The sequence below is a fragment of the Leopardus geoffroyi genome, chromosome C2, assembly GCF_018350155.1.
Source record: "Leopardus geoffroyi isolate Oge1 chromosome C2, O.geoffroyi_Oge1_pat1.0, whole genome shotgun sequence".
NCBI classification, from domain to species: Eukaryota; Metazoa; Chordata; class Mammalia; order Carnivora; family Felidae; genus Leopardus; species Leopardus geoffroyi.
Genome location: NC_059333.1, coordinates 143,714,878 through 143,736,195, shown reverse-complemented (window position 1 = coordinate 143,736,195; position 21,318 = coordinate 143,714,878). Strand labels below are relative to the sequence as shown.

Here is a 21,318-nt window from a genome sequence, read left to right as displayed (position 1 = left end):
GTGTGGGGGCAGGAAGTATATGAGAAATCTCTGTACCTTCCTCTCAGATTTGTTGTAAACCTAAAACTGCCCTAAAAATGTCTTAACAAAGAAGAAAAAATAACACACTGAAGGTAAGAATAGTGAAATCTCCACAGTCAGCCCACAGAAGTTATAAATCAATCTTTTAATTCATTCAAGTGCAATTTCTAGGACATCCTCCTACTTGGTCACAAACTTTTGTGTATTGACAACAGCTCCGTTACAGGTAAGACACTCATTCATTCAATGAACAGTCACCATCTGAGGTGTCCAGGGTGTCATGTCAGATAAGGGTGGGTCGAAAGAAACTAACCAGTCAAGTCCTGAGTGGGTGAAAAAGGGCCTGGAATGTTACTCTGACTTTCAGAGCCAGTCCATTTTTGAGACTGAAGTCAGAGTGAACTGAGTTGAGCCCTTGGACAGGGAGAGGAGCTAGAAGGTCATTCAAACAGTTAATGAACATTTGGTGAGCATCTGGGAATTGAGCAGTGACACTGTTCCTTTAGAATTTATGTTCTCGGGGATAGTAGAGGCGGGCCCGTAGGGCACAGATTCCGGAGTCAGATTGCCTGTGTTCAAATCCCAGCTCCCTCACTGCTGGATATGGGACCTCTGGCAAGTCACTTCACCTTTGCATCTCAGTCTCCTGTCAAATGGCGTTGTTTTATTACGTGAATCAGTACCGAATCAGTACCGGCAGATTTCTTAGAACCGTGGCACGTCCGTAGGAAGTACCATGTAAATGTAGCTATTTGTATTTCATTCTACTTGGGAGAGAGAGAGACAAGTAACGAGGTAAAAATAAAGTAGGGTAAGGGGATAGAAAGTGTCAGCCCGGGGACAGGCTTGGATTTGGAAACGGGTCTCACATTTTTGAGAGACTTGGTCTTCCATAGGAAAATGAGCTTTAAACACACTCATGAATCTGGCTGACATGTCTGATGATTAAAGAAACGATGAAAATGAGCGCTGAATAAAGTAGATGGTTTCTCATAATTACTCATACTTACCTAGAGGTAAGGCTTACGCTCATCTCAGCTAAAATTTCTGTAGTCATAATAAAGGTCATACGCTCAAGTCGATCGATTTAGCATCAACTCAGAACATATTAAATCTTACATTGGGGATAATTATAACTGACCCTCAGCAAAGTCAGAGTGACAAAATGACAATTAACTGGCTCATACCTGGAAAAGAAAATTAAAAAAAAAACCCTTGTATGAAAATTAAAATAACAACCAGAGGAAGAATGGATAGAGCACAGCAGCCATAATATTGTCCCTGGGCTGTCAGGAAACAGTTACACAGTATTCAGTATATTTTTCATGAAGGACAGGGGATTGTTAATTTCAGGGACGTGTGTACGAAGTAATGTTGTTTTATTACAGTGGTAAACATTTCTCTAGAAAATCACTTAGGCAGATAGAGAGCTGGATAAATGCCACCAATAAATGAGAGTTAGTACAGCATTAGATTCACAGGGAAGGCTCTCCCTGGCTATAAATTCCTATTCTGCCACTTACCAGCTGTGTAACGTGGACACACTCCTTAACCTCTGTGGGCCTCAGTAACGTCATCCGTGAAAGGGGACAATAGTGGTAGCTGCCCTCCAGGTTTGTTAGGAGACTTGTATTAGTTAACATTACGGAAAGCACTTAGAATAGCACTGGCACGGGCTAAGCACCATGTAAACATTTGCTCTTGTTATCATTGTTTTATTACTAGATATGAGATCTTGGCCAAGTTACTTCTCAGTGCCTCAGTTTCTCCTCCATCTGTAAGTTGGAGATTCAACAACACTACCTACCACTCAGGATCATTTCTTAAAATATGTATATTTTTAAATGTTTATTTATTTTTGAGAGAGAGAGTGAGAGACACAGAATCCGAAGCAGACTCCAGGCCCCACACAGTCAGTGCAGAGCCGGATGTGGGATTCAAACTCATGAGCCCGAGATCATGACCAGAGCCAAAGTCAGACGCTTGACTGACTGAGCCACCCAGGTGCCCCTAGGATTGTTTTGAAGATTAAATGAATTGAATACATCAAAGTACTTATTATGATAGTAAACCTTGAATAATATTAGGTTTAAAAAATTAAAATCAAGACTACTTGTGACTTTGAAAATAAAGCTTTTTTTTTTTTTTTCTCATTTTGTGTCTACTATTCGTCATCAATAAATCAAAGCCAGTGAATATAGACAAATGATTTAAAATTAGTATGACAGGGGGTGCCTGGGTGGCTCAGTCGGTTAAGGGTCCGACTTCCACTCGGGTCATGATCTCACGGTACGTGAGTTCGAGCCCCATGTTGGGCTCCATGCTGACAGCTCAGACCCTGGAGCCTGCTTCAGATTCTGTGCCTCCCTCTCTCTCTGCCCCTCTCCTGCTTGTACTCTCTCTCTCTCTCTCTCTCAAAAATAAACATTACAAAAAAATAAAAAAAAATAAAATTAGTACAACAGGCTCTTCAAATTGAAGTAATAGTAATATTACCCATGATAGTATTTATAAACAGCTATCATAATAACAATTACTTATATTTCTATAGCTATTGACAGTGTTAAAGGGGTTTTGCTTTATTTCATTTAGTTACAACTACCACTTTATAATGGGGATATTGTTGTTTCTGTTTCGTGGTAAAGGAGGAAGCTCATAATTAGAGAGGCCCAGGGACTTCCGGGGCCATGCCACAGGCGCATGGAAACCAGGTCTCGTCCACCACCATTGCCCCTTTTGACTACGTCTCAGAGGTGCAGCCAGAGGAATTCACACTCTCAAACCTGTGAAGTCTCCTTAGTGGAGACCACACGGTGATATAATGTGCACGTATACGCTACACTAGACGTAAATGTGAATACTCGTCTTTTCTTCAGGAAATTTTATTGTCCTGTTCACGTATACTTGAGGTAGCCCATGTTTGACATGAATATCTTATCTGCTTTGTGGCTTCCTTGTGTTTATGATGCGATTTTTGTCAAACCAACGTTCTGTAACAACTGGATCTGGTCAGCTGGGGCAAACTTATCGTTTGCTGATAATTTTTTCCCCATTACCTTTATTCTCTAAGTTTCAACAATGATACACCAGTTATACTTGGAGCTGCGCAATCATGTTTCACTTGGGACTTTTTCATTCATTCATTCACTCATTCATTCATTCATTCACTCATTCACTCATTCATTCATTCATTCATTCATCAATCATCCATTGAATTCTTCTTTTGCTATAAACCAGCAGTGCTGGATGCTGGGGATGAGCAAATCCCTATCCCTCTCTCTGACTAGTTTAGTGTAACTAGAGGAGACAGACATGTGTATTTATTGAATTATTGCCTGAATCTACCCTTTCATTAAGAACTGCAAGGCGGTGCCTGGTGACGCTGTGTCCCCATCAAGGAGGTCAATGAAAAGTACCTTAAAGAATGGACACTTGAGTTGAGACATGGCAGATAAGGCTTCCAGGCCTTCCCATAGCAATCTGCTACTTGAGTCCAGGAGTAGAGATCCTGGGGTGTCCAGGAGAATCAGGTCCGGAGCAGGGTTTCAGAGACCAGGTATGAGTGGAGCTGGCAAGCGGGGGCAGAGGCATCATCTCTTGGAACACCTCGTTGGCCTTGTTAATTTTTGTGGTTACCCCCAGAGAGATGGGAGGCGCACAAAGGCTTGATTGGTCAGAGTTGCACCATATGAAGGGTGCTTTGGTTGCTGTGTGGAGATCAGGTTTTGTGTTGTTGAGCAGAGAGAATACATGGAAGTGGAGGGACCGTTTAGGAATGGATCGCTGTAGTTCAGGCGAGTGGTGACGTAGACTAGGGTGTTGGCTCTGAGGGTGGAAGGAAGTGAATAGATAGGGACCATATTAGAAATAGCAGAAAAATAGGATGTAGTGGCCAAACGACTGAGGGGGTGAGGAAGAGGAAAGTGCCATTTTTCTGAGGTGCACCCAAAGGGCCGTGCTCTGAGACTTTTTTGTGACTGCTTTGTTCCATGCGTTGGCTGTAGACTTAGAGGCTGCCACTCGTTCGTGGCATCTTCCACCTCGGTCCACATTCCTCAGCCCCAGTTCGACTTCTACTCCCTGTCTCCCCAAACCACTCCTAGGATTTTGCCTCCATCCCTTTATTCATTCACTCCCCTGGAAAGTTCTTCCCAAGCCCTACCCATTTTCCTGGGCCTTCTTCAAGTCCCCAGTTCATGAACCTTTCCATAACGTTTCAGCCCACAGAGATCTTTCTTTCTCCTGAATTCATTCAATTTATAGTCTCTTTTGGAAGTTAATTTCCCCTGCTTTTTGACATTTCTTGTGTTCTTATTTGATCCCATGTATTAGTCTGTACCATAAAAAACTATCCTGTTTTTTCTTTTTTTTTTTAAGACCCGATATCAGTAGTTTTCTACTGCCTAAACTACATATTTGTGATTTCACACACACACTGAGATGTGGATAGGTTGTTTTTGCAGTGCCCGGTTATGTCGTATGCACAGTCAGAGCATGATAGATAATAAAATGCACTTAAAATAGGGTGTTACTGGATGAAATTTAATTCTATTTCATGGCTTAAAAGTACTTATAGTTTCTTGCAGTGCTGCCTAGCGTTAGGAACATGGATGTGTTAACTCAGTGTTCTCTTTACCCCAAAAAGGTCCAGGGGGTTGGGCTGAATCCATATTGACTTATTACCACCATGACTCATTTATTATCGTGACTTATTACCATGATGGCTGACTTAGGGGGTAAGACATTTTTGACCATGTCTTATTCAGTGCAGTAGCTTCAGGGCTTGGCATAGATGAGGGGATCAATAATCACCTTTTGAAGGAATGAGTGAATATCATTGTCCCCTTTCTCACGCAGAAACAGAGAATAGAATGTAATCTTGCTGTGTTTGGGGTCAGTAAGAAAAGAGAAGTTTGGTGTGTTACTTACGTTACTTTCATTGACTGGTTAATAAAAACGTTCCCTTCATATCATCTGGACCTTTTTTGCCTTTTCAATACCACCACTTCACATATGGGCCTCAGATTTCGTTTAACACAGGTGCACGATAAGCTATGTCTTGAGCAGGTTTGGGTAAGCAGCCACATGAGGCGTGAACAGACATACCACAGGCATCATCAGGCAGTGGCAGTGGAGGGGGTCCATAAAAGCTATATTCCTATCTGCAGATGTTTCCCTTTAGCAAGAATGGTGTGAGTTTGAATGGGACTAAAGCTTGGAAAAAGAAAATGATAACGGTACCTGTGGCTACATATTCTAGTTGATTTTGGGAGCATCACCAACTTAGGCTAAGTTGGACTTAGCACAGTCCAACTTAGGTCAGTATTGGCCAGAGGAAAATGAAGGCAGAGTCTTAAAAAAGAGACTAACACACAGCAGATGGTCAATAAATATTTGTGGGAATGAGTGGGAGACGGCTAGAATACAATTGGAATTTTCTTATTCTTTGTACCTCCAAGCGCTTGTTTAAATAGAAAACAGAAAATTGTTTTTTTTTTTAAAGCATTTTTTTTTCCAACGTTTTTATTTATTTTTGGGACAGAGAGAGACAGAGCATGAACGGGGGAGGGGCAGAGAGAGAGGGAGACACAGAATCGGAAGCAGGCTCCAGGCTCTGAGCCATCAGCCCAGAGCCCGACGCGGGACTCGAACTCACGGATCGCGAGATCGTGACCTGACTGAAGTCGGACGCTTAACCGACTGCGCCACCCAGGCGCCCCAGAAAATTGTTTAAAGTATAAACTCTCTGCACAAGAAAGATGTCAAGTCTAGTGACTCAGGAGCAAGGCCATGATAATACCTGCCCTTGGCTGGCGACATACTCCTGCCAAAGGAGGTTCTGTAGCAACTGTGTCTTTGTTTTCCTCCATATGATAATATTAAAATACACCGCCTACCTATTTCACATGAGTGAGCAAGGAGGAATGAATAGATGTTTGCAAGCACCCCAGGGTCCAGGAGGTGAAGTTATGCAAGCATCAGTTGTTATTAGATCACCCTTTGCCCTCGGCTCAGGGCCAATGTCAACAAGTCGTCCCCTTCCCATCTACCCGGAGCTTGCCATTAGGATTTAGGCCCTGAAGGTAAACTGGGCTGTGTTCTACTTTTAAAGGTGCTCTGTGGCCTTGGACACCTTTTTCCTCTCTGGGCCTCAGTTTCCTCATGTATTAAACAAGGTGCACTGAATCATGATCTTTAACTGACGACCGGTCTGTTTTATTTGTCCTGTGCAGGAGTTTTGTTTTGCTTCATTTTTAATGTGAGTTTGAATCCCTTTAAGGGAGGGTGTATGCTTTCTCAGTTCTGACTGAGGCCCTATGTATGATCTCCTCTATACCTATCATTCACTTACATTCTGTTCCAGGGCCTGGAAGGTGTCAGAAACCCCCACACTAGATGTTCTTTAAGGTTTTTCATATGACTGTTTCTGTTCTGCTAACTCCACACGTGTTTCCCATTGAAGAACAATAACAATGTGATATAAGGGATAAAATCAAGTTTACGGTTTAGAGAAGCAGACTCTTTTTCAGCTGTAACAGGTATAAGCAAGTCACGTTTCTTAGAGGAGTTCCTTGACTTTTTGATCACTTTACTTTCAAAAAGAGAGAGAGAGAGAGAGAGAGAGTATGTGTGTGTGTGTGTGTGTGTGTGTTTTATTTTCCAGTCATTTGACCAATTTAACATGACACTTTCTGTGCAGAATAGTTTTTTAAAACACAACCAATTTGGAAAGACCAAGCAGTATAGCTCTGTGAGATTAAGGGCTATTATTCTTTGTAAAAAGAAAACACTTTCTCTATTCTCACAGCACTTTTAATGAGCTAAACTGCTCAAGTGGCCGATGCAGTTTGTTTATTTTGAAATAATTTTAGATTTACATAAAAGCTGCAAAAATAGTACAGTGAGTTCCCTTACACCCCTCCCTCAGTGTTAGCCTCTTGCATCACCGTGGCATGATCAAGATTAAGAGATTAACACCCAACGAATTCATTTTAACACAGTTTTATTATTTCTGGTTAAAATTCTTTACATAAATTGTATCTTATTTTAACCACTTTGTTTTCAAAGAGCCACTATTAAAGGCATATTGAGAAAAAAAAATGCCACAGTAAAGGACTTAGAGAAATGATGTCTCGTTTTCACTGCCACTAGTTACGGGGCAGAAAGTTTTCTCAGTTTCTTTAATGTCTACTTGAGCACAGACAGAACTGCAACTTGTAATCTGATACGGAGGTTAACTGTCATTCATCAAAGGAAATAAGGACTCCCTTGTGTTGGTACAAGGAAGTTATAAGTTCCTTTTGTGGTAAGCATTATAACAATTTATTTTAGTGCTTTTTCAAAATAATAAACCTGATGTAGCCCAAGTGGTAATTAACTGGAGTCATGTTAAACTCTCTTACTGTTATTACTTTCCAAGTGCTGTTTTTATCTTAACCATTAGTAAATGTAGTAAATAAAGTGTGGTATTTCCAAAGATGCGGCCTAAGTGATTAGTAAGAAAAAAGGTATTAGTGAGATTTGGAGCTATTTTCCATAATGAATCAAATGACTTTTCTGTTTTATCTTTAGTAAAGATGAGGCCATTTAAGGATCTTCTGAACAGTTAAGTCAACTGTGGAATAAAAAAGAATTTCCGGGTACAGAATCTGAAAACCATATCATAAATACCCACCACATTATTTAGTCAGTGGGTTTATATTGTACAGTTTAGATTAATTACAGTCAGGTGATTTTACCGTAGCCCGGATTTCTTTCTCTGTTATATGTGTTTACCCTGCAATTACCAAGAGATCACGAGCAAATGAGGTGTGTTTCTCTGGGGACTTCTTTTAGCATTAACCCACATTTCAAACGACAATAGAAGATAGGAATTACTTTTGAGAGTCTCTTTGAAATGGATTAAAAAATTCAACAGTGAGTCAGTACTGTGATTATGTCTGTACTTGACTAGGACTGTAAACGTCAAACTCATTTGGCGATCCTGTGAGGCATGGAGAGATCATTTCTCCTCCCTCTGAGATAGTATTTGGGTCCCATGACTGAAATGGGCAAAAGGAAAAATACTGAAAGTTTCTGTTCTGAAAGTAATATGCACTAGGATTTTATGTATAATCTTTCACTTCTGTGCCCCCTCCCTTTTTTTTTTAAGAAAAAAAAACACTAAATTTCAGTTTTCCCACTCAGAATCAAAGGAAAATCCACCTGAACACAAGTGTTTATGTAGCAAGTCTTGTAATCTCTTTGGCCTCGTCTCCTTTGTAAAATAAATGTCAGAAAATGCGTGTTTCAATTTTTTTTTTTTTTTTTTTTTTTTTTTTTTTAGCAGTGGAACCCTTTTCTCAAATGAAACTGTACACAGAGCCCCAGAGAGGTGGGACCGCTCTGGTTTTAAGTGGGGGAGCCCACGTTCAGTCTTCTTGGCCTTGTTTCTCCTTTCCCCGGGCTCACTCTCACCCTCTCCTGGCTGTCCTGGAATCCACAGCTACTCAGGTCCTCTCCGGCTCTACCCTTGGGGCAGGGGTTCTCAGACAGTCATCTATCTAGGATTGCTGTGAAATCAAGATTGCTCTTTGGAAGGAGAGACTTCAGATTTCTAGGCTATTCAGGTGGACTTCAGACTGGTATGTTACTGGTCCACGAGGAGACAAGTACAAAATTGAGAGTGTTTAGAAATGTTTACAGCAATTCAACATTGCTGCGATATTTAAGCACATGATCAGCGGCCTTACTTTGCTGAACAGGGTATGGACCAACAGTATTGGTCCACGATAGATTTACGAATTTGAAAAAACCTAATAAGTTGTTTAAAAAGCACTGTTCATGAATATTATCTTATATAAAACTCCAGTTTCCCTCCTGAAGACTAAATAATTGAGATAATTCCTCAGTGTGTTCAAGACTTTTATAACATTACAAATATTCATCAGTTGATTTGATTTATGAGGAAGATTTATGAAAGATTTTTGAATTAAACGAGTAATGACACAGGTTTGTTTTTGAAATAGTTCTATTATCCATTGATCCATTAATTTTTTTTATACAGTAAATATTTGTTGTTTGCCTTCCTTGTCTGTGGTGAATAAGGGAGGTTCAGGGGCACCTGGGTGGTTCAGTGGGTTAAGTGTCCGACTTCAGCTCAGGTCATGATCTCATGGTTCATGGGTTCGAGCCCCACGTCAGGCTCCATGCTGACAGCTCAGAGCCTGGAGCCTGCTTCAGATTCTGTGTTGCCCTATCTTTCTGCCCTTCCCCCTCTTGTGTTCTTTCTCTCTCAAAAATGGATAAATATGAAAAAATAAATAAAAAAAATAAGGGAGGTCCAATTCCTGCTTTATGGGGGAATCAGGCAACTGTAATATTTTGTGCACAGATTTGCGATGTGGGGAGTCCAAGCTGCCCTAGGACACTGAGGAGGAGTGCCAGGCTTGGGAGGTTCAAGGAGGTTATTATCCTACGATCCTAAAATAATTGTTAAAAAGCAAATAATTCATGAACTCTGCAAAAGATACCTTAGCCACTCCTTACAGATTATGACACAAATGTTTTCTGAGCTTTTGTACTGTGCTTGTATCATGCCATTTGCTGTTTGGCGTGTGGGGATGTACTTGGGGATAAGACAGACACGATCTCCGCTCACATGGGGCTTATGGTCTGGTGCAAGGATACCGGGAAATGGACCAGAAGATTTCCAACACTGACGAGCTGCAGAAGGAGAGGAAACAGAGTGGATGCAGTAAGGATGAGTCTCTGGGGGTGAATATGTTGTACAGGTTCGTCAGAGGAGCCCGCACCACCGAGGGGACATCTGAGCAGAGACCCGGATGACACAAAGAAACCAGCCTGAGAATGAGAGAGGAACAGCAAGTGGCAAGTGCCGAGGCTTTCAGGCAGGGGTGAGGTTGCCACCTTCATGAGCCAGGGAGAAGGCCCGCAGGGCTGAAGTGCAGTGAGCGAGAGGGAGAGAGGGTGGAAGGATCGGAGAAGTGAAAGTCACAGACAAGGTCGAGCAGAAGAGGGAAACATGAGGCTGTGCTGAGTGTGCATCCACAGCGAGATTCTCGTACCGTCGCCGCCCACAGCGCTTCCGTTGTGGTTGGTGATCATAGGGACGAGGTGAGTATCCCACCCGGAGCCTGTCGCATCCCTGGGACCGGTGGTGTGTCGGGGTGTTGACTTCAGTGTTCCTTTGCTTCTTATAGCCAGTTCCTGTGTCTCCTTTTGGGGGGACTCCCCCCAAGCTCCTGGAGTCTCTTTACCCCCAGACAGGAGTGTATGGCTGGCGGTTAAGACCTTCTCCAGGGACCCTTAACCAGTGACTGGTATAATCTCTACTCCAGAGCTCCCCGTGGAACCATGCTAGGCTGCCCTCTGGAGAGCTCTGGCTTTGGGGAGCACCCTTGCTTGATCTTTCCGGAGGACCCTTCCCCAATAAATTGTCTCGACTTGATGTAAACTGCCCTCCCCGCCATCCCCAGGTTTGGATTATAACCGTCGGTATAACGTGATCATTGTTGTTCATTTAAAATGGGGTTAGAGGAAATAGTTCAGCATTCTCAACTTCTCAAAGTTTTCTTCAGAATACTTTCCATTTCACCAGCCATCAAGTGGAAAGGATTTTGTTTTTTTATCCTAAGGCAATTGTCTGTTTCTACCGATTTCCGGTGGATTTGTTTACTGTTTAATTAAGTGAAACGTTTCCAGAGACTTATCTATTCTCACTCTTCCAGCTCACAGAGTAGACCTTAATCTTAAATTGATAAAACTATTAGATGATTATTTCCTGTTCACACACCAGGTCAATCAAATTATGGAGATTAAACAAGGGAATAAGGTGGGGTGTTTAGCAGGGTATGATCTGGATAGATATGCTCTCCAAGGCTGGCAGAAGCAGCCTGTGAGCTTTTCCACACGTTTTCATGTGCTAATCTTTGTGGCTTTCGTTTCCTACTTCTAACACAGTCTGTAGCTATGGTTTGCACGGGAATTGGAAGCCAGCAGGCCAGTGTGGAATTTTCCCTGTGCCCGGGAGGGAAAAGTAAAATCAGATGCTATTCATTTTGACTGGATTTCCATTTATTTTAGAACATTTGGGGGCATTTTAATATCTCTCTATAAAAAGCACTTGGATCTCGGGCTTTTAGAAATTATTTACAGATTATCTGCCATCCATTCTCTCCTCCTCCCTCCCTCCTTCCCTTCCTTCTTCTTTCTTTTTTTTAGAGGAAAGTGAAATCAAATCTCTATCTGAATCCATCACAAAACATATTTTGAAGTCATGAAGTGGGATTTTATGTGCTTATGGTAGAATAGTATGCCTGTGGTAACCTGTTTTATCTTTAGCAGTTTTTAGTCGGAGATTGGACATGGTAAATGTTCAGTAAATATTTATTGATTGTATGAGTCCGTGGTGTTACGTCCTAAGCACAATTCTAAAATATTATATTGCGCTTTTGTTGGTGTGCATCTGTGAAGAGAGCCTTGGTCCCCAACTCTTAATTCCCGCTCAACTCTGTCATAAATATGACAACTATACTGGAAAAATAATTTTTAAATCCTTAAACTGTCTTTGCACATTTAACTGAAGTTTTGCTTCATTCTGTTGCAGTGAAACACCCATTGGCACATTCCGTTTTGCTTTTAAATATCTCTGAAACACTTGGATTTTGACCATCGATTTCACAATACATGGAGGCATGCGATTATAAGACAGTAACACATGCTTTTTCATGCCTGAAAATAACACTGAAGTCAAGCTGTGGCATTAAAGCATAGTTGGAAAATTTTACATCTAATCAAATTAAACTGATAGTATATTTAATTTTGTATTTGCTATGTAATTGAAAGCATGGGTATCTTCAACTTTTTGTTTCTATTCTGGAAATTAAAACAATTGAATCAGAAATTGATTAAGGAAAAAAGGGAAAACAAATAAGTTGCCTTCTGTTCGTTGGTTAAGTAATCTGTACTATTCCTTACTTATCTTTTGAGGGGATGTAGGAAACAGTATTAAAATTTATCCTGGGAAAAGTGACCATGATGACAGCAAAACTTATCTAGAAGATTGAAATGCCTATTGGGTTGTATTCCCAGGCTGGCCAGTCTCACTGTCCAGATTATTTAAAAACAAACTTCAATTTTAAAGATAGAGAACAAACTGAATGTTGCTGGAGGGGAGGTGGGTGGGGAGACGGGCTAAATGGGTGATGGGCATTAAGGTGGGCACTTGTTGGGATGAGTATTGGGTGTTACATATAAGTGATGAATCACTAAATTCTACTCCTGAAACAAACAAACAAACAAACAAATGCATTTCTCAGCTGGAAAAAAAAGATCTTATTAACTTTATTCAGTGATTCATGAATTGGACAACATCCACTCTTGCAGATCGAAAGGAGCTCTTAGGAGTTTTACAGGCAGAAGGGAGCAAGAACAAGGAAGTTACACTGGTCAAAAAGTGGATTGGGTATTGCAAGGTTACTTTTCTTTAAAGGTATAGCATGAGTTTATCAGGCAGATTATTTAATTAATGCTGATGTGGTGATTCCTGATTGGCTAGTTTAAATTTTCATGCCTGGGAGTGCTGAAAATATAATTAAGTTTGGTGACCTGGGGCTTAACATAAGTGACTCCATTTTGGGCCTGCTGGATTGCTTTTGACAGGATGTTTGAGTGAGTACAGGGGCTGTGCAGGACTGACCCAATTCTTGCTGAGTTCTCATTGACTACAGTTGACTCACCTGGGGTGGCAGTTTGAAAGATTTAGGAATTCTGGAAATCCAGTGAAATTTTGTGTATTACCTCTGACACTGTAGTAACACTTATTTGCAAATGGCTGGGACTTTTTCCAGGCTCTTAGAAGGATCACCTATGATGGAGACGAACTCCTTGAATTAGCAGCATATGGTTAAGGATACTTGTCGAGAAAGACAAGTAGGATGGCATAAAAACATTAGTTGGGCTTCAGGTATTTGCTTATAGATGTATATTTTGGAAACCCCTAGTGGGGGCACTTTTCCTGACAAGCAGAAACGTATATTTGTTGAGACAGTGGGTCAGAATATTTGAAACCGAGAATGACTCAGAAAACAGAGGCTTATGGGCTACTGTACCTATAAACTATGCCCTAAATGTATCTGAAGGCCTTTGAAAGATAAATAATAAATGCTATTCATATGAACATTTTTATTGTTGTGTTAGAAATAAATGTTAGCTTTTACCTACTTAAGTATTATAGAGTGACTTTCGCCTGAGAATATTTTGGAGCACAGACTCCAACTAAAGTATTCCCCTCTGGTTTATTTTGAAAGGAATGCCATGTTAATTCTGGGGCATTGATGTTTTACAATGCCTGATCAAGACAAAAAGGCGAAGACCACAGAAAAACCAACTGATAAAAAACAACAAGGAGTCACCACCAGGTAACCCCTTACTGAGTCTATTTGAGAAACAGAGTAGACCTTTGACAAGGGCTACTCTGGGTTATGGTGTTTACTGAAAGGTTTGCTCATTTCTAGAGGTTTAAAGGAAATGGATACATTTCAGTCTCTACAGGCAGGCCTCCGAAGGGCAACACCATCGGTGGGTGCCACTAGTTCACCTGGAATCTTTGGTTGGTTGACACTGTGTTATTCTTTCTCCTAGGGACTATTCAGATCTTAAAAGACTTCGTTGCCTTTTGAACGTTCAATCAAGCAAACAACAGGTAGTATGTTCAAAGGATGTGCATGCATTGATAAAAGAGAACTCACATGTTTCCAAAGGGATTAATTTAACACTTGTATGAACAGTGTATCTATTTTTCTTTGTTCTTTTATATGTTTTGTTTTTCTTTATCTGGCTGTTTCTCTCATACCTGGTTCAGTCCTGCCAGAATTCAGTATCTACAGCCTTTTCATTCTTCTTCTCTTTATTTTCTGTTTATTGCCATGTGTCCTAATTATCAAAGCTCTTCAGTCTAGAAACAGTATACTGTTCTATTGAATGCCTACCGTTTAACTCTTTGGAGTTTTGGGAACTTGATGTTTTCCAAAACACAAATTACTGAATTTTCTTTCTTCTCCCCTCCACCCCACCTCATGCTACCCAGTTCCTAGAGCACGACTCTTGATGTTTGCTGCAAATTTTATCTCACTGAAAATTCAGAGGGGAAAAGAGTCAATTTGGCTATTTTTCTGATAGCTTATATATATATATATATATATATATATATATATATATATATATATATGTTTAATTTTTTAAATGTATATTTATTTATTTTTGAGAGAGACAGAGCATGAATGGGGGAGGAGCAGAGAGAGAGGGAGACACAGAATCCAAAGCAGGCTCTGGGCTCCGAGTTGTCAGCACAGAGCCTGATGTGGGCCTTGAAGCCACAAACTATGAGATCATGACCTGAGCCAAAGTCGATGCTTAACCGACTGAGCCACCCAGGTGCCCCAGCTTTTTTATATTTTTATCAGACAGAGAAAGAATGGTACCTCTGCTTGAATTTATCTTTAAACTTTTCTTTTTGGTTTTACTTCTGTAAGACTTTGGAGAATCATGAGATTAGAGGCTCTCTGTGAAGATTTGGAGAACAGCACAGCAATGCTAATAATAATGACAACAGCAGACACTTAGTTAGCACCTCTAATGGTAGGGATGGTTCTTGAATCCCAGTGACCTGGCACCAAAGTCTACTATGTCATACTTGTCTAAATAAATTTGTTGAAGAACTCTTGTATAGTAGGAATCTTGATGGATTTTGTTATATCCATCAAACTAACAGAGAACCACAACATTTTCATCTAGTTATTTATAGTCAAGGATGACTTTCTAGTGAATTGATGGCATATGAAGGCCAAATAGTATAGATCCTGTTTAGGGAACGTTTACCATGTGTCTGGTGCTTTATTTGCATCACCCCGTTGAGTGACCATGACTTCTGCTTTCGCAGAATAGGAAACTGAGGCACAAAGAATTAAGTGACTTTCTCGAGATCATACCGCCAGCTGATGGCTGGAATACAGGTCTGGGCCCAAACACTACATCTTCGCAATATATGCCTCTTCCCACTGAGTTGTCTTTTAAATGACTTGGGAAATGAGATTCCAGTTCAAAAAATAGTTGGATAAACTTTGATTCGGAGTAAACACGGTTGTAAAATACCTTTTCACCTATCAACCCTTCTCTGTTATTTCGTGCTATGGCCCCCAGGAGCAATTTCTTCCCATCCAGCTGTGTCAGCAGTCACTCTTTCTCTTTGTCTGTCTCTACTCTGCTAAAAGAATCTCCCTGGCTTGCTGCTCACAAGCCTTCACGGACAATTGCCCCACATCACATCCATTCTTTTTTAGAAGGTAAGCAAGGTGACTCAGCATATGGTTTTGACTGTAGTTCCCATTCTTTCTCCCTGTCCATCCTAAGACGTAACCATGATGTCAGAGACTTCTATTTATTGCTTTTGCAATCCCTTCTCCCAAATTGTCCTTCTCCCAAATTTCTTTCTTAAAATGTCTTATCTATTTCTAAGACCCAAATCTAATGACACCACTCTGCAAACAAGCTTTCTTTTATCTTGCATTCTCGAAGTGATCTCTGTCTTCCCAAAGCACCTTTTCCCCGCCCACAGTTGTAGCCTTATAGTCTTCCTCATTTTGGAAACACTTGTCTACGTGTCTTATTTCCAGACCAGACTGTATATTTCCCGATGCCAGCAACTTTGACTTTGCCTCTGGTTTAGTGTAGCCTTCGTTCAGTGAGTTCTTGGTCAGTTTTTTTCATATTGAATTGTGGCTAAAAATTGAGTTACATCATGAGCGTGTATAACCATATGGCCAGGGTAAAAGAAACACCAGTGGTCTTTTTTTTTTTTTTTTTCTTTTTCTTTTGTTTTTGCCTCTAATCTTCCAACTTTGAAGTTCATGCTGACTAGATCTATTGTATCCCCTTTCAACACCACTTCCTTGTTAACACTTGGAGTGGTTAACTAAAGTGAATTTAATAGTTTCTTCTTCTTTAACAAATTTTAGAATTTGCAGTCTGTTGTCTGACAAGTTCACATGGCATAGCTTTTTGTCAGCTGTTTCATATGTACAAAAATGCATATTTGTAATCCTTGAATTATTCAGAAAGTAGATGGTTCTAAGAAAAAATGAAAATGTCCTCACTAATATGAAGGTCCTGAGGTTCTCAAAATTCATTCCTAATTCTATTTAATTTAGCAACGATAAATGTTATTCTGAACACCCTCTTCTCTTTATAGTAAAATAATATGGAGAAGAACGATATTGGAAAGAACAAATCCAGCATTTGTTTATATCTTGTTTGTGAGAGAAGGAAGTAAGGAGGTTTATGGATATACATAAAGTATGACAATTTATGATAAATTGAAGCCAAGACCAAAGAGGAAAGAAGAACAAGGGTCAGGGACAAAGTAGTTAGTGAGGCAGAAATGCCCATCGAAATAAGCAAGTGGGCCACACATTTGGCTCTGAGATTTTTAGCAGTCAATTTGAAAAGGGTAATTTGGGATTAAGGCTCACTCACCTGAATTTCTGTTCTAACAAGACCTGGCCTGTTATTTGCAAATAGACCAAAAATGGCCAATTAATCTGTTGCAGAGGAAATTTGCTTTGTGGTTTAGGCAGAGAATTGCAAAGAACTGAGTGTCCTTTATTTGAATCTCTAATGAGCCAAGTCACTTCCCTGTTGTTTCCTTGTGTCCCAATGTTCTACTTTCGTTCTTTGTCTTGACTGCTCTGTGTATCTCTGTGTGTCTTGCTTAACCACATTAGAGTTTGCTGTTTTGTGGGACGGTCCCACAGTGTGACACAACTGGGGACAGAGACACACTGAGGGGACAGAGGAGCCCCCTTTGTCATAACAAGGTTACAATAATCCTAACCTGGTAAAACAAATCATTCAAGGAAAAGAATTGCCCCAGGGTTATTGAAGCAAAGTGAAATGACAAAGTTGGTTGGAGATTTCACCAGAGGTTTTCACAAATATTGAAGTAATCTGCCAAGAGCTGGAATTCAGATTATTCCCCCTACATTCAAGGCCACAGGGAGCTGAGAAATCGGTTTGCAGTAAGTAAAAAAGATAGAAGAAAGAACAAATGAAGAACAGACAAATTACAGACTAGTTAATTGCCCCGAAATAGAAGAAGTTTTGATAAATACTGTGGAAAGAAAAGGTATAAGGCACGGTGTTCGTGTTCTGCGAGATAAGGTATAGAAAAGACATTTATAGATGTGACCAGGCAAGACAGGAATCCTGAATGAAGGGTGCAGACAGTAGGATTTTGACAGGCATAAGGAGGCCACTTTTGGCTCAGATCACAGGGAAGGAGATGGTTCTTGAAGAAATGGGCTGGTTTTCCATCAGTGGAATTGGTGGAAAGGTATTATTGGTGAAATGAGTAGAATAATCAGGTATCTGAAGCAAGGAAAATAACAAGCATTTAAGTAAAATGGTGACTGGATGTTTCTATTGGAAGGAGTGATACATAATACTAGAGGAAATTGGGCAGCGTCTGAAGGCCCATCTGCGATTTTGTATGAGCTCATAAGCAACAGGGAATGTTGACATTTCCAAGCAGAAGTGACACGGTCAAATTTTTTTTTTTTTCAATGTTTATTTATTTTTGGGACAGAGAGAGACAGAGCATGAATGGGGGAGGGTCAGAGAGAGGGAGACACAGAATCGGAAACAGGCTCCAGGCTCTGAGCCATCAGCCCAGAGCCCGACGCGGGGATCGAACTCACGGACCATGAGATCGTGACCTGGTTGAAGTCGGACGCTTAACCGACTGCGCCACCCAGGCGCCCCCGACACGGTCAAATTTTTAGGAAAGTTCTGTGCTTCATCCTGTAGTCTTTCTTCTTTCCACTCATGCTAGTCAGGCTGCTCAGGTACCTCTCATTTTCTGGAGTACACACAGATGTCCTCTGTCTTGCAGCCTGTAAAAGTCTGTCTGGAATACTCTGAAATACTCTTGGCATCCTTGTCCGTGGCCCACCCTGTCTCTCCCTTACTTTCTGCCACAACAAACCCTGGTTCACCCAACTTGCAGCCTCTTCTCGTGCTGGCTTACCCCTCCCCCACCCCACGGGACTCTGACCTTGAAGGCAGAGGTGGGTATCAGGCACGATAGGTGCTACAAGCGAGGTCCACACAGTAACGCCACCAGGGACGGAGTGAACAGCTCTGCCGGGAAGGCTCAGGCGGGTGCTCACCAGGAGGCTGAGCTGAGCCCTGAAAGGTGATCAGGAATCCGTCTGCAGCACATGCCCAGGCATGGAGTGGTCAAACGCTACGGTGGTTTCTGGGACAAGTGACCGGTTTAATGCGGCCAGAATGTGGGGCACGGTTTTATATTTCTCTGGCATGTTTTGTTTATTTATTTATTTGTATCATATGGACTTGCAGATTCGTAGTTTATTCTGTGGTGGATTCTGCATAGCAAATCATTCCAAAACTTGGTTGTTTAAAACAAGGATCGTTTACTGTGTCTTACCTATTCTGCAGGTCATGAATTCAGAGCAGTTAGCCTGGATGGTTCTGGTTCAGGTTTCTGCCACCGGGTGCCCACTAGCCATGATTCTTTCAACATCAACTGGGGCACCGCTTCCAAGGTGGTTCATTCACATAGCTGGCAATGGGTGCTGTTTGTGGGTGGGAGGCTTCTCTCCACAGGGCTGTTTGTCCTCACAGCATGAGCTGGGGATTCCCCAGAACTACCCCCCTACATGTTGAAAAAAATTTTTAATGTTTATTTATTTTTGAGAGAGAGAGAGTGAGAGAGAGACAGAGAGAGATGGAGACACAGAATCCAAGCAGGCTCCAGGCTCTGAGCTGTCAGCACAGAGCCTGATGTGGGGCTCGAACCCACAAACTGCGAGACCATGACCTGAGCCGAAGTCGGACGCTCAACCGGCTGAGCCACCCAGGTGCCCCTAGTTGTTCTTGTTGTTGCTGCTGTTGTTTTTAAGTTAATTTATTTTCAGAGAGAGAGCGTACGTGCAAGCAGGGGAGGGGCAGAGAGAGAGAGGGAGAGAGAGAATCCCAAGAAGGTTCCGCTCTCTGTGTGCAGAGCCTGACTTGGGGCTCAATCTCCTGGCTGTGAGATCATGACCTGAGCCTAAACCAAGAGTCGGACGCTCAACCGACTGAAACCCCAGGTGCCCTGAGACGAGCAAGTTTGGTTCATGTTGAGCTGCTGTTATAATCAAGGGAGACTGAAAATACATAAATAACTGTTAGATATGACAGGTGGCGTTACAAGCAATGAAGAAAAATAAAACAGCATAAGGCAGAAAGAGTAAATGTTTAAGTCAAAGATGTTTAAATCTTGGAAAACCCCTAAATTTGACTTGGCTATCATGTTAATTATTGTTTTGGGAAAAAACTCATTCCCTTTATCCGGCCTCCAATTACCCTTTCCCCCATTTTGTTACTTTGTTTATTCTGTGCTGGATTGTTATCCTCACCGGCTCGTGCTTCTATTTCTGTAGCTTCCAGCCATTAACTTCGATAGTGCCCAAAATAGCATGACGAAGTCTGAGCCTGCCATCAAGGTGGGTGGACACAGAACCCGAGGTCAGTGGCATGAGTCCACAGAAGCTGTTGAACTTGAAAATTTTAGGTAAGAATCCAGTATCTCCCCTGCCTTCAACAACCTATTCTAATTAGCCCAAAACTTTGTTTGTTTGTCACGGGAGCTAAAATTTACAAGTGTTTCAGAATTTACCATGGGGATTCTTAATAATTTCAGTGTTTAAACCATTCCCAGAAATAGTGTGTAAATAACAGCTTAGTGGCTTTAGGTAGAACCGACGTGGGAGTTTCAGGACACCTTGCTGAGACACCTCCGGCAGTTGTTCTATGAGGAAATGGTTCCAAGTTGTTGGCCTGGCTCAGCTGATTCCAGGCTTTGTCTTCAGCGTTTGGTCTGTCCATACCTTGCCAGCAATGAGGAGGCATAAAAGAAGCCGTTGCTCTGAACAGATATGGTGGCTAAGGACTGTGGTTGTCAAAGCAACTGAGGTTTTCAGTTGAAGGGATTACACCTCACCTTTAACATTGAAACTGGCAACCCACATTCATCTGTCCCGTCACCATTTAGACCTGCCAGAAGTTGCACACTTTTGTGGGCCACTCCCCTTCCAGGAGCTGGGTCTCCCAGCTTTACAATGTGCTGAGGTCATCTGGCACTAAGTGCTGTGTAAATAATGAATGGTATGAAATATCAACATGAATATTCTAGAATGATCATTTATTTATTTGACCTAGATTTCTTCTCCCTGTCATTTTATGGCAATGAATTTAATAGTCTACAAAAGGCATACAACAGTAAATGGTTTATATTTAGTGAGGAACACTAAATTCTTTAAAAATGCTTACATATTCAGTCTACTGGTATCCATGTACTAAGAATGCCCTCGCCTGGCTAGGGTAGGGACACGCTGTCCAATGACCAGTGAAAGACTGCAAAGGAAGAACAGTACAAATGACAACATAAGGCTATAGAACTTGCCTTTGAGGTGATGTGTTCATGTAATTCCAGATTATTGGCTTAGATCTTAAAATTGGTCTATTTTAATATGCACAAAAATAACATATTTTGTAGCAGTGCCACCATTTTGTGCATTATCTCTTATCCTCTCCCAGTTTTAAAGTGGAATTTATAATTTAAAGTAGTATTTATAACCTCTTTAATGGGTTGTAATATCAGAAAAAAGAAGCCAAAAATGGGATATCTCCAGACTTTGTTAAACACACACATACACACACACACACACACCATATGCAAACAATCAACAACCACAGAAACTTGTTTACAGCCTAATGCGGTGTCTAGATAATATGCACCAATCATTCTTTCTCTTTGCATACCCTTTTCCTCCTTCTGAACAAGTTTAGCTATTAAGTGTTTATAGGGAATCCTTTAGTTAAATGGTAAAATGAAATATATATGCTTGATTATAATCTTTATTATTAGCTTTATAATTTAATCCTTTTTTAACAGTGGACATGTGCCTTTAATAATGTGTTAAATCCTGAGAATCCTTCAATATTTGCATGAATATAGATGATCTTTGCCTGTATTGCTAACTTTGAGACAGGCTAAATACTTTTTATTACAAAATGCTTTTCTGTTTGTTTAATCTCAGTATAAACTACAAGAATGAGAGAAACTTCAGTAAACATCCGCAGCATAAACTATTTCAGGAGATCTTTACAGCCTTGGTGAAAAATAGACTCATATGCAGGTAAGACTGTCGCAGAAAAGACCAACAATTTACACAT

General features: G+C 41.0%; 1 protein-coding gene across 19 annotated transcripts in view; it reads left to right on the top strand.

Moving 5' to 3' along the window:
- Positions 1-21,318, top strand: part of NEK10 (NIMA related kinase 10) — a 231,216-nt gene that overhangs the window by 3,758 nt on the left and 206,140 nt on the right. For 12 of the 19 annotated variants that reach the window (XM_045436360.1, XM_045436366.1, XM_045436359.1 and 9 more), the window contains exons 2-5: positions 13,332-13,442; positions 13,666-13,726; positions 19,524-19,654; positions 21,183-21,281. In XM_045436360.1, the coding sequence (XP_045292316.1) occupies positions 13,369-13,442; positions 13,666-13,726; positions 19,524-19,654; positions 21,183-21,281 (365 nt within the window). In that variant the 5' untranslated portion in view covers positions 13,332-13,368. Of the gene's footprint in view, positions 1-9,589; positions 10,138-13,331; positions 13,443-13,665; positions 13,727-19,523; positions 19,655-21,182; positions 21,282-21,318 lie in introns of those variants that run through there. The other 7 variants (XM_045436356.1, XM_045436364.1, XM_045436363.1 and 4 more) reach the window with 7 other exon arrangements.